A 13,780-nucleotide genomic window follows, 5' to 3' on the forward strand; every position below is an offset into this window, starting at 1 on the left:
GTCAAAAGTGATACTTCAGCATGGTTCTTCCGCCCAATAGACACAGGTACTTAAGACTCTTGGTGGCCCGGAAGGGAATGACTTTAAATGCCCTGTGCCCTATTCTCTTAAAAGTTGATAAAATATGAATGTGAAGCTTCTTTAAGGGTGTGATTTCAGTTACAAGTAGAGGTAGAGTCGAGAGAAATTTCCAAGTGCTCCTGAAATAATTAGCAGTGAGCAGTCAACTCTTGTGCCTACATGTGCTTCTCATCCTAAACAAAAGACTTGTGCATATGGAGCTAAGTCAAAACTTGGGATATCCGTTTCAGTTAAAAAAAAATGTCATCTTAGAGCACACTGATATGACATGTGTTCTGCTGTCCTTTAAATATATCATTCCTGAAGAGAAAACAAAGTAACTGTCCAATAACAGGCTATCAGTTAAATAAATAATATTGTAGTTTATAGTGGGATACTCCCCAATTAAAAAATGGTATCACAAAAATCTATAATTGGTATATATATGTTCATGTTAAGTGGGGAAGCTATAAAATAGTGTGTACTATTTTATCCCACTTTGTAAAGATAAATTTTTACATGTACATCAGAATTTTTACATGAATCGTTAATGATGGTTGTTTTGGCTTGGTAAGATTACTGGAAACCTTTATTTCTTGTGTACTTGAATTTTCTAAATTTTCTTTAATTCAAAGATTTAAATTTTATAGTGAGAAAAACATTTTTAATCTTTTCTAGGTATGAGAAGGTGCTATGGAATTTTGTCTCCAATATGATTCTGAAGGGGTTCATTATGCCATTTCTCAAGCACAGGGCTTGTCATTTGGAGGTCAGCATCCTCTTAGAAGATAGAATGAGTAGTGGAAAAGAGAAGCATCTCTTGCTTAGTGACTCATACTGTGCTAGGGTGATTAGAGGTGAGGGGCAGCTACTTTAGCATGTTGCCTTGGATCATTATGAGTAAAACCTTATGCAGAGCAGAGAATGGGGGAAATGACAAGCCTAGAAATAATTTTCTATTTTTCTCCTTTTTCCCCCAGGTTGATGTGGATGTCTCCTTGTGCATGGTGTAGCCAGTGGGTGAGTTGATTCTTGCCGATATTCATAGATAAGTTTAATCTCAGGATTGGGGAAAGACAGGAGTAACCAGCATATGCCCCCTGAATATCACCTACTGAAGTAACCACTCTTGTTATCACACAGTGTTTCCTATAATTCTTCAAAAAGCCTGAAGTGAGCCCTCACATAATTTCTGGCAAGGTGAAGTCCTGGGTACATTTCACAAAGTAGAATTTGCAACCACAGTGGGATTTCCAAGAATATGCCTTTAAACAAACAAAAACAAAAAAACAAAGAAACAAGTAAATTTTCATTTTCTAAAAGCTCTTTGTCGTTGTTTAAGCGACTACTGAGAAACAGAAGGCCAGTGAAGAATGCACTCACTGTGCTATAAACACAAGGTGGTCATCAGTTTTCAGAGCCGGAAAGGTTTTCAGGTATCTTCTAACCCAAATCCAAGGGAGATGAGACCTGCCCCAAAGTACTGTATCTATTGTACTCCCACAACTTTCCCATTAGTGAAATGGAAAAGGGGACTAGCACTAACTTTCTGAGGCTGGAGTTCTATTCCTCCCTCGTGTTTTCTTATAATACCATTTTTGCCATTCATGCTCTTAACTGCGACTATATGTGTGTGTGTGTGTGTGTGTGTATTCACATATATGTGTGTATATATATATATATATATACACACATATATATATATACACACTTCAGTGGAAGGAAGAAGAGGGAGTTGGAAATATAACATGAACCATATCTACCTTATGTGGACAAGAACACTTCATAAGATATCTTTGATGATCTTTGTTCCCTTTAAAAGAAAACTCAACATAGGAATTGAGTATATTTCAGTGTTGAGGATCAATAACTTTATTTTCTGAGAGCCAATTTCTTTAGATTTCCTTGACTGATTAAAGGACGATAAATTTGGATGGAGCAGAAAAAGTCCCTATGGAATAGATTAGAAAGTGTTAATATGCTTATGTAGAAAGGAAACTTCTGTAGAATTAGTGATACACAACTCAGGTTCTGTAAAGTCTGCTGACCATACCAGCATCAGCTCACCAGTACCTTCCAGTGACCACCTATTTCCTTGTAACTCCATTGGGTGTGATATTCAGAGTGTCTGAGATCATCTATCATTTTGCTGGACTTCTTCACAGCCCTTCTACTTCCTGGCTGAGTTATTTATGTAACATTATTCCACATGGGAAAGCCCAGCTGTTAAAGTTTTAGAATCAGGACTAAGAACACATTTTTATTAGATCTTTCATCTTGTCTACAGTATGTTTTTCTTGGTTTAAATAATGATAACAGCATGCTAGTCCTCCACCATAACTCATTGGCTTGTACATGCCTTTGGAGGCGAGAGCTGCCCTTGCTGTCCTTCTGGGGTTGCAAAATGAGGCTGAGAGCAAACTAAAGATGAAGTCAATGTGTGGGATTGCGTAATCGCCTGGTGAGTTTGAACTCATACACCTGGGATAAGTACTGCAGAGGTAAAAATGATAGAACTAAGTTACACATTGGTAGGAGCCAGATGGGGATGTGAGAGAGAAAAAAAGGGTTTAGGGAATCAGAAAGTCTTGGTCATAGAAGAAAAGTTTTACTATTTACAAATTAGGGAAACCCAGAAAGAGAAGGAGGAGGTTTAGAAGGGAAGATGAAGAGCTTTGTTTGTCACATGAAGTTGGGAGTTGCTGGGAAGAGATCCAGGAGGAAGGGTCTTAGGGGGCATGATGACCTAGTGATGTGTCAGCTTGGTTAGGTTGACCTGCATTTCCTACAATTTCTTTCCCTTTAAGGTTTCCATTAGAACAGGCCATGGGAGAGTCTTGTTGAAATGAAGAGGGCAGAGACAAAACCGTAGCCATTTTATTAGCTCATACATTTTGTAACAGATGTGCTGATTAACTTGTTAGCATGAAGTCCAGCTACTCTTACCTTTTCCTTCAGCTTCTTTGACTCCTGTGCAAGATGTAGATTTTTAGTTCCAAAATGAAGGTCACTGGCTTCTTTCTGCAGGAAATCCCCAGCACCAAGATCTGGTTACAATTGACAGGGGTTTCAGCCCATCCTAAAGCCTCTAGCCTTCCCTTTTTGACTATCTGCTCTGTGGATTTTCACTTCCAATATCACAAATACAATAGCCTTACAGAGACTACCTGCTCTAATAGCAGGTCAGATCCTTTGCATGAGTTGGCTGGCCTTTTCTGGGGTTCAAAGAACTGCATGATTTGGTCTGTTTTTGTATTCTCAGTAATATTCCTCATGCTAGTTTCCTATCAATTTCTTGACCACTTCAGACCTCAAAGTTCTTTCCCATTGACTCCATGGACTGGCCTTCTCTGATCACTCCATCTAAATCATGCTTGGTTTTCCTCAGGGTCCTTACTAAGGACCTTATGTAACTAATTTTTTGGTTAGCTGGTCTTCACTACAACCTAGGTTTCATGACAGATGTATTCGTCTTGTTCCACACTGGATACCCTGACCCTAGCACTGTGACTGGCACACAGCTAGTTCCTGAAGAATTCTTCTAGGAATAGAAAGGGAGATATGGAAGACCTTACTTTGTAAGGTAGGAATGGCAAACGGATTAATTATGCATTCCTTGGGGGCACACAGATTATGCTGAGTTCTGCCCCTATTTCTTTTCTTCATGCAAGGTTGAACTAATTGTCTAGGGATTCAGAAACCATCTCACTAGTTCCTACATCCAATTTCTAAGTGTTAACAGATTTACTTACACTTCTTTGTAAAGATGCTTATGATGGTTAATACTTAAAAACTAGTACTGGAGCTGCTAATATAAATGCAATTTTACATTGTGGGTTTAGAAGTGTTTTTTGACCTTGATTCACTTAGGGCTAAGCAGGTGACCCATTAACAGAGATTTGAATGAGATTTAGATTACTTGCAAAATCAATTTTCAGAAAACCCACCCAAATTTATTACCCTATACTGTGTTCTACAGCTCTCTTAATTTCATATTGCAAACTTCTTAAACATTATTTTTCAAGTCGAAGTACTCATCATTTTCCAAGATTTAATAGAGGTTCAATTTGTGAATAACACATTGGTTAAAAACAAACCGACTTTAATAAATAATATCAAAATAAAATGCTATCTTCTATTTTTTAGGATTCCAAATGAAATATTATTGAGAGTATTCTCTTTCTAATTTTCAATTTCCAAGATCAAACATTTTTAGTGTTACCCTGAACCTGCATGTCACTTTTAACACTTCAATACTTTACGTATTCTTTTGTCAATACTAGTGTCCTTGAAATCCTTCATGCCATAATGATCCCTTGTCTTTTTAAACAGTATCTTTGCACAATTTTTGCAACATTCAGTCTAGACATAATACTGGATCAAAAATGTTGAAGTGACTCATAAATTACCTGTTTTGGCAATCTGGCTACAAACCCTCAATCACTACACATTTGCTCCTAGGTTACTTCCCTTATCAAATAATGTTCAAACAGTAGTGGTGTCTGGGTAATTTGCAGTTTTTGAGTGTTCTCATCCTCCACATGTGTGTGATTTACCTTTATTTCTAATATTTATGTTTCTTTCCCCCCCAGATAAATCTGTTATGATTAAGGATATTAATACAAACCCTCTGCATTAAAAACAGATTTTGCTTTTCCACTATGTTAAATTTAATGGTCTTAAACAAGCCATTTTGAATTGTTTTGACCTGAGTTAGAAAATCAGAAATTTAGTGGTTTTTCTCTATAAAGTCTCAGATCAACTGGTAGTTATGATTGAACAGTGAGGGAGGTTAATACACATTGCTAGAACTAACTTAAGAGTTAAATGCTCAACTATAAAATATAGTTGTTCCAGTTCATTTGGTTAAGTAAATCCTTTCTAGTTATAGGTAATAAAAGTTTATCTGTGTGAATTCAGTGCTGGAAAGAAACAGAAAGGCCATGCCATGCAAAGCAAGGCACATAGTACCTCTAGGCTTTTTGTATTTCTCAATATGGTATAAATTGGCTGAATAATTGACTGATGGACACGATACACAGGTAGTTTGGGTACCTGATGGCTCATAGTGGAAGAAGAGTTTGAAAGTAATTGTCAACAGTCTTGTCATTCCCATTCAGAATCCAATTTCTCTCATATCTGGGGGAATTAATAACTTCATATCTAAAGCAAGTAATTTAGAGAAAGAGCCAAAAAAAAAAAAAAGCTTTAAGATGCAAAAGTACATAAAAACTTCCCCAAAAGAATCTTGACCACCCATGAATTAAAATGCAGGTAAAACAAACATTTCTCTATTCCCATCTCACTCAATTGGTGCCAATTTCTTTTAACCTCTAAAGAAACTTTTCTCACTCATCCGACAGGAAGACAAAATTGGGAGGCTTTTGTGAGTTCATTTTGATTTTTATTACACAACACAGACATGTTCACTAACCAGAGTAGGATGATTCTGTGCTCTTAATCACAGGAAATATTATTTCCACCTCCCCTCTTTTTCCTGATAGTGGAGGTGCATTTCAGATTATTTTGGAATTAGTTTAGGGCAAACTAAAAGAATGGAAGGCAATGCATAAATGACATTATTATGAAGCGATTTTTGGAAGTTAGTAGTAACTTCCTGATTGAGGCCTACAAAGCTGTATAAACAATGCTGATTTTACTCAGTTACTTATATTTTGAACATCTACTCTTTACCAGGTACCTAAGAAAGTGAAAAGTGGTCCCTAAGAATCTTCCATCCTTTTCATCTTCTTGTGGCCCAGTAAGTTCCCCAAAGGCTTTGAAAAGAGCGTTAAGTCCTTGCTTACTAGAAATCTTTTCTGTGCACCCAGGAAATATAGACAGTGTAACCCCTTCTGCTGCTTAGAATCGTGGCTGCTTTGGGCATCATTGGAGTACAGGGGCTACTAAGAGTTCCTAAAAGTATTCAACCTGACTAGTGTTACCTTGGCTTTATATACTATACAAGAGTCTCTGGAGAGTATACTATTGTATTCCTGGTCCAAATTAAGGTTGGCCTGGATATATTTAACCTTGTTTATACATATACCAAAGGAAGAATTTTTTTTAAGTTTTTATTTTTTGGTCAGGTAGGAGGGAAAATATATTTAACTCTAATTTTGAGGTAGCTAATAGAAGTGAAAAATATACAAGACCCTCTAAGACCTAACCTCTGTCCACCTTTTTAGACTTAGGTCTTAATATGCCTCATGTGGCACAAGCTAGGGACTCACAGTCCATAAACATACCACTGGCTTTGGCATATTGCTCTTAATTTAGTGTAAGCACTGTTTCTCTGGAAGGAAACTCTTACCTCTGAGTTGTCATCCTTATTTTCACCTAGAATCCTGGCGTTATCTCAATAATAAATGCTATCCCACTGTACTTTTGTATAATCTCTCACCCACTGCATTAGGAACTATTGGAAGGCAGAAATCATGTACTAGTTTTTCTGTCTTCAGTGATAATGTTCTGTATGCACTCCATAAATGCTTCTTGAAAGAATGATGATACATTCTGAGTGCTAGGTCTTTCCTAGAAAACTACGTGGAGACCTGTTCATTTCTCACTCTGTGCATCTGGAGAAGTCCCTTCATTCAGACTTCTTTGTGCTAAGATAAAACTAGACTGATCTGCATATTGCCAAGACGGAGTCTGTTACAAAGTACATATAACTATTATCCCCAGTGCGAAAGGGCTAATTTCTTAATATGAACATGGGGAGTGCCTGGCACAGTGGGCATTAACAAGACATTGGACTTGAATCCAAATTTTTTTAAGCCACAGAGGGAATTCAGTTGACTAAGTGGCCTTTTAACTGACCATCTTTTAACGCGGTCTGGAAGGAGGACCTCCTACCATGGGCATAACTGAGGCCAGTCAGGAAACGAAGTATCAGCACAAAAGTTTCCATGAGAGATGGAATCAAGATTCTGGAGCCTGGAAGTTTAGGGAGAGTATTCAAGCCTTGTAACATGTGGACTTCAATGCCCACCATCCCATCCAGCTCGGCAGTAGGACCACGTGACAGAGGCAGCCCACCGGATGCTAAATTGATCCTTAATCCTCTTCTGCATCTGACCACCCAACCAAGACCACAATGGGAATATCTGAATATTCTGTGGACCTAAAACTACCTACACTCCCCCCTCTTTGGGTTAGAAAATAGGGTTCTGCGGTAACTTTGAAAAAATACATTAATGAAAATGCTAATTGCTTTTCTTCACAGAATCTTGTCTTTCCGTAACCTGCCAAGGAGGTCACAATGCCTAGAGGTCAGAAATAAGCTGCCTCCCACTCTACTAAGCATGGACACACAGCAGAAAGTTTTGTATATTACCACACATTTTTCAAAGAAATTATTTCTTCCTCCACTTTTCCACCTACCTCCTCCAAAATGTAAAAAATTAAAGAAATGTCCTAGAACAGATAATCTACAATATTCTTCCCTTTACTCCTATTATTCGTACTGGATTTGTGTTAGTGCAGAAGCTCAGTTGACACTGTTTGGAAAGTCTAGCTGGCAGCAGAGCTGGACAATAGATGGGCACTCAGGATCCAGACCCAGAAAGGTGACTTGCTCTGCATGTACATGCTGATGAGTCCTAATTTTAGAATACCCTGAAAATTCTCGACCTAACGCAAAGCCCAAGAGACAGTTCAGAGTATGCATCATGACCATAGCCTGAGTCCTGGTCTAAAGCATAATGTACAACTTTTCACCAATTAGGCCAACATTGGAGCCTAGGGCAGTTTTTATCTTTTGCAAAAAAAAGCAGGCTTTTCTTACACTTTTCCTACAATTCTTTTCAAGTAAAGTGGTCTTTAAGAGATGGCTTTTAATTCCATACTTAGTTTCTGCAGAAAGAGCTACTGACAGACTCATTTTGAAATAATTCAAAATAAGTTTCTTTTCTTAAAAAGAGAAAAGGGATTAAGAGCTAAGGATAATATCTAATTAGTACTACCCAGGACGGGCAATTTTTAGCTAAGATATTTAAGTTCCCCCTAGCTTTGGAATTTTAACAGAATTTCAGTTAGATCTTAAAAAATGGTAACTGTAACTTTTTAACTGCTCTACTGCAAAATGTGTATGTCATATTCCAAGTGTTTCTCTTGTGGTGATGAGGTTATTGAAGGTCTTTATTATCAAAACTCACAGACACTTATGCCAAGGTACACAGATAAGCAGATTTGAAAACTGTTTACCATCACCTACTGAATTACACAGCAGGTACCAGTTCAAGTTGACACATAAAAAGTAAACTAGATTTAAAGTGCTGTACTTAAAAACAAACAAAAGAAACACAGTTTACATTTTTGGGCAATTAAAATTGGAGACCTGACACTAAAAAGAATGAAAGAAACATATAGGATTATCTTTCTGAATTGTTCTTTTTTGCTCTTTTCACTCTAAGAATGTAGTCTTATTCAGAAAATGGCAGCTGGTCAATTTATTCAGGAGATATTTATCCATACTTATTTCAGAGGCTACCGGACCACTCAGCTATTCTAAACTTTTATGTTAAATATGGTCATTTTCCCAAAAATGCTCTTAAGTCACATCTCATTTGCCTTTTTCCTTAAGAAGAGCACAGGCTTGTTTTAAATAGCTGAAACATCTGTAATACACTACAGAATTGCTTAGAAGTACTCTGTTAACGCTTTGTATAGCCAGAGGAAAAGCAAGCATAATTAAATATGAATGCAATCCTTACAAACACAAGTTGAACTTTTTTCAATAAAAAAGCTAGCCCAGAAAAGTGTCTCATTCTATAAAGATTTATCATTTCCAAATCACAGTGAAAGTAAGTGGCGTAATTTACCAATTTTGTTTTCTATTCTGTGTCTTAGAGATACCTTCCTAAAAACTGGTATCTGACATAACAGAATAACATTTGTAGACTGTAATTTTGTAGTGACAGTACTGAGGTTGATTGTTACAGACATATTAAATTCTTGAGTATTAAATGGTTACATCCTATTTATATAGAACATTGGTCCAATAACAAAAATAGAGAACAGCAGCTGGAAATTTATCTCATTCAATGTTCAGAGATAAAAGGGTTAACCATTCATTCCATTATTTTCTGTAGGTTAAGTCCTTTTTTCATATGGAAATCTGATGGCAATTAATTTCTGATATTTTCCCAAGCTATTGTACGAAGAGAATGCTGAAGGCCATCACTATGCAGCATACTGCAACGTAAGGGCTCTTCCGTTCACCTGTTGAAACAAAAGGGAGATTTTCATGTTGATTCACTGACTAGTCAACACAGATAATAATAAGGTTATTACTTATGGGAGAGGGATACATAAGAATCAAGATAAAGTTCTTGCCTTGGAGGGATGGCCCAAACAGGAACTAGATGTAACATAAAAGCAAGTATAATACAGAATGAGCTAAATTATATGAATTTATTTCTAAGACTACCTCCTTTCATGTGTTTAGAAAATCCTTAATGCACCATAGCTGTGGCACTGTGTAAACCCAGATATTGAAAAATATAACACAGTATGTAGAACAGAGATCCAAGAAAAACTATCTCAAACAACTCAGTTAAGGCAAAAAAATATTGCTGAATTTTTTCATTAAAAAAGGGAAATTTCTACCTATAAAAAGAAATCTGACATACAATTTTCAACTCTCTATTAATTTTTTTCCTGATTGGTAGCACTTTAGGACACTTAAAAGGGGAAAAGCAAGCATTCATGGATGAAAATAAACAGAGAGTGATGAAAAAACTTCATTTAAAAAAGCAGACATAAGATACAAACCAAGAAAGAGACTTACGTACAGAGAATTGACGGTTACCAGAGGGGAAGTGAGCAGGGAACGGGTGAAATGGGTGATGGGAATTAAGGAAGGCACGTGTGAGGAGCACTGGGTGCTGTGGAAGAGCGCTGAACCACCACACGGTACAGCGGAAACTACTACTACACTGTATGTTAACTGGAATGTAAATAAAAACTTTAAGAAGAAAAGGATAATTAAAAAAAGAACTGTAAGTAGCTAAAAAAAAGGATATAAAATGCTTCATAAAGAAACATTTTATGAAAATATTTCTGAGATGAATTTCATGTGAAATATTTTATAGTATGGTAACTCTTAGGTTAGAAATGTAGAACGTAAAACAACCACTTTTTAAAAAATTTTTTAACATTTATTTGTTTTTGAAAGACAGAGAGAGACAGATCACGAGCAGGGGAGGGGCAGAGAGAGAGGGACACACAGAATTGGAAGCAGGCTCCAGGCTCTGAGCTAGCTGTCCCACAGAGCCTGACGCGGGGCTCGAACCCACAAACTGAGATTGTGACCTGAGCTGAAGTCGGATGCTCAACTGACTGAGTTACCCAGGCACCCCAAACAAACCACTTTTATAGGAGTCAGTTCTCACATGTGTTTACAAGGTGTTTATATTTGGAGACCTTCCTTCACATGAAGCAGAATGGAGATGGCTTGTGAAACTGTCTTGCAAACAGATCAGAGATTGTGTGATTGTGAGTTATCCCAACCTCATGTTGTTCTTTCTGGTTTCTTCATTAACTGAATGGCTATACAATTCCACACAGCACCAGGCATTTATGCTGCTCTGAGGGTGCACAAGAAAGGAAGAAGGGGGAGTGACAGGCTATTTCTAGAAATTACCATGGGCATATACCTGGTGTCCTGTAGTAGAGGCTGTTTATGCTCCCCTCACTTGTGTTTTTCTATGGTGTTGAAAATCAGCTCCCTCTCAGTAATAAGTTCCTTTGGCAAAGAACTATTTCATTTAAGTTTAGTTAACTACCTCTGGGAAATGTCAGTCTTGATCATTCTAACCAACTAAAATCCTCAAGGTCATTTTCATTTGCAGAGCTTCCTAGAAGAGCTCACAGTTAATATTGTTATTAATTTTATATCATGGTATCTGCTCAATGACAATATTCATAGAAGATATTAAACACGTACAAATGAAAGAAACATTTGGTGTTTTTCTATCCAGAGACATTTAGTGGACTGCTTTCTAGCTAAAGGAAATTCTAAAACGTGAGACAATAGCATTTTCACAATGCCACTGTCTCAACTGGAGAAAAAAAACTTAAAAAAAATTAGAACATCATTTTTAAGCAATGTTGATTCTTTTGGGGCAACATCCAAGTTATCAAACAAAACTAAATCATTCAGACATAATTTTCAAGTGGATTTCATAAGCAAACCAGTCACTCTCACTAGGGTTAGATGCTCTAATACAGTCTTATTAATCATGTAAAAGAAATTAGTATTGCCCTGAATTTTCCATCTGCTGGAGATTAATTTTTGAGGAAGTTCTTCTCTTCCTCATCTTCCAACTCAGAATGCTGTAATTTACATATGGGTTTCATTTACCTGTTTCTAATTTTCTTAAAAGAGATTGCCATGTGGTAGAGCTAAACATCTTTGGTTGAACTTGGTTAAGAATGTTACTTCTCTTCTGGTCTTAGGTCTGTCTAAGTGTATGTGAAACAGTTGCTGTAATGTGATGTGTAACATGATAAGATGATTTGGCTGGGCCTTCCCCATTACAATTGCATCCTTTCTTGGTGGATATAGTCTGTATCAAGATAAGAGAGGAGCATATCAGCATTAACATTTTCTGAGCCATTTTGCCAAAATGAAAAGCTGATGCTTACAGATAATTGGCAAGAATGAATAGTTTAACTGAACCATTTAACCTATGGCATTCATACCATCAAGAGAAACAATGAAAACACTAACTGACCAAGCAAAAGAAAAGGCGATTTATAATCAGACAGTAACAATAGATGATACTGAAGATCATTATGAAAGCTACACACTAGACACCTTAAATTTTCAGCTATACTTCAAAGTAACCATTATGAAAAGTGTCACCTGGGCTGGCTACTGAATGAAGCTGTACAGACTTCTCTAATTTATTATGTAAGATGGATTTCAAACACCTTAATACTTAATTTAAAATACCTTAAAATACTTTTATTTGTGATGTAGCAACTTCATACAATTGAGGTGAAAGCTCTGCCTCCTCAATGCAGACTTTTTATATTCTACCAACAAACATTACTCAACACAGACTATCACTGTGTTAGGATGGTCTTGCTCTTCAATTATGTTTTCTCTTCCACAGTTTCCTTGAGGGTTTCTTAGGACTCTGTCCTTGACAATATTATTTTTTTTTTCTGGGGGACTTGGCTTTGAAACAAGTGCTTTAGTTTCATATATTTACATTCACTACTCTCTATCAGCATTAGCCATCAAGAGTGCTCTTCTTTTTATCTCTCCCTTCTTTGTTATTTTTCAAGTGATTAAGATTTCCACTGTTATTTCAGGCTTTGCAGCTGTTGAGTGGGACTAGATGTGAGATAAAGCTGCACCAAAATCTCTGCGAATCTAGGTTGGGTCTCTCAACTCTGGCACTACTGACATTTTGGGCCAATTCTCTGGGAGGGGCTGTTCAGTGCATTGTAAGATGTTTAGCAAAATCCATGACCTATATTGAGTACATGTTCCCCCCACACCCCATTCTAGTTATGACAACCAAAAATGTCTCCAGACAAGAATAATGTCCTAATAACCACTTAGCTGTGCTTTACCTCTCTGAAGTCAATGAACTTCTCTATAAAAGAAGGACTCTCATGTCTGTCACCCTAAAAGATAATCAAGTATGACAAAGAACACTGAAGAAGGACAGTTTAACATGTTAAAAGCACAGTGAATTCACAAAAAAATATCTGCTTCAGTAGTCAATACATTAGAATGAGAGCCTTGAAGGAGGTAGTTTTCGGTGACCCTTATACTCTGTCATTTTCTAGCAAGAAATCTGAAAGGCTAAGGAATCTTATAATCTCATCATAAGAGACTGTAAAATGACTCCCGTATATATAATTGAGTATGATGCTTACAAGTTCTCCTGTTAATGGGTCTTGCCTATCACTAAAAGCTCAAGGGAAGAAAACTCGCTCTCATAATTATTTCAATGGCTAACAACATGTGGATCTTAGAAGATGCTGAAGAATTAGAAACTCTCACAATTGATCTTCAGGCCTGAGTTGAGATTCAGTTATACCCATAAAATCTTCAGACATATTACACCAGTTCTCAGGTCTTCTTTAGAAAAATGTCTAAATATTATAAAATCTTGGTTTGTAGTTTTCAATCTTTAACCAGTTTTTTTTTTTTTTTCCTGTAATGGACCATCTTCTAAATTTTCCATATCTCTGAGAAATGAATCCAAAATAAAACCTAATACTCTACATGGAACACTTAGTATCTAAGAGAGAAGACTCCTAATTTCTCCTATTCAGAGTGACTCTCTGGGGGTAATTCAGGCTGCTGTCAGACTGGCTAACTAGACTAAATGTCAAAGGTAGGAAAACTTTAAAGTCTCATAACTTTATAAAAGAAACAAGTGGTTAGATACAAATTAAATATTGGAAGAATACTAAAATCAAACTTTTTTTGTTGTTGTTGAGGATCTCAAGTAAGTAATTCCAATGAGGAGAAGAAATACTCATTTTCAGTCCAAGTGGAACAAGTACAGATGCGCTGCTTTTTTGGAACCAGCTATGTTAAAAAGGGTATACTCTATTATTCAAGAATAGTGGTGAATTATATCCATAAAATACATCCTAATTCATTCACTTGCCAATCACGTGAGCTGGGCATTGTGCTAAATGTTATATATACACAGGGATGAGACAAGAGTATATTATTATCTAAACA

General features: G+C 36.7%; 1 protein-coding gene and 1 long non-coding RNA gene across 2 annotated transcripts in view; one reads left to right on the forward strand and one right to left on the reverse strand.

Moving 5' to 3' along the window:
* LOC115294583 lies at window positions 1–7,481 on the forward strand. The gene is made up of 3 exons (XR_003909974.1): window positions 1–46; window positions 1,041–1,080; window positions 7,289–7,481. It is a non-coding gene; the product is annotated as an uncharacterized LOC115294583 (long non-coding RNA).
* The window catches only part of TMEM167A (transmembrane protein 167A), a 23,769-nt gene continuing 15,436 nt past the window's right edge, over window positions 5,448–13,780 (reverse strand). Inside the window, exon 4 of the mRNA XM_029942541.1 lies at window positions 5,448–9,285. Coding sequence (XP_029798401.1) covers window positions 9,215–9,285 — 71 coding nt within the window. The 3' untranslated portion in view covers window positions 5,448–9,214. The remainder of the gene's footprint in view (window positions 9,286–13,780) is intronic.

Source organism: Suricata suricatta, chromosome 6 (assembly GCF_006229205.1).
Source record: "Suricata suricatta isolate VVHF042 chromosome 6, meerkat_22Aug2017_6uvM2_HiC, whole genome shotgun sequence".
NCBI classification, from domain to species: domain Eukaryota; kingdom Metazoa; phylum Chordata; class Mammalia; order Carnivora; family Herpestidae; genus Suricata; species Suricata suricatta.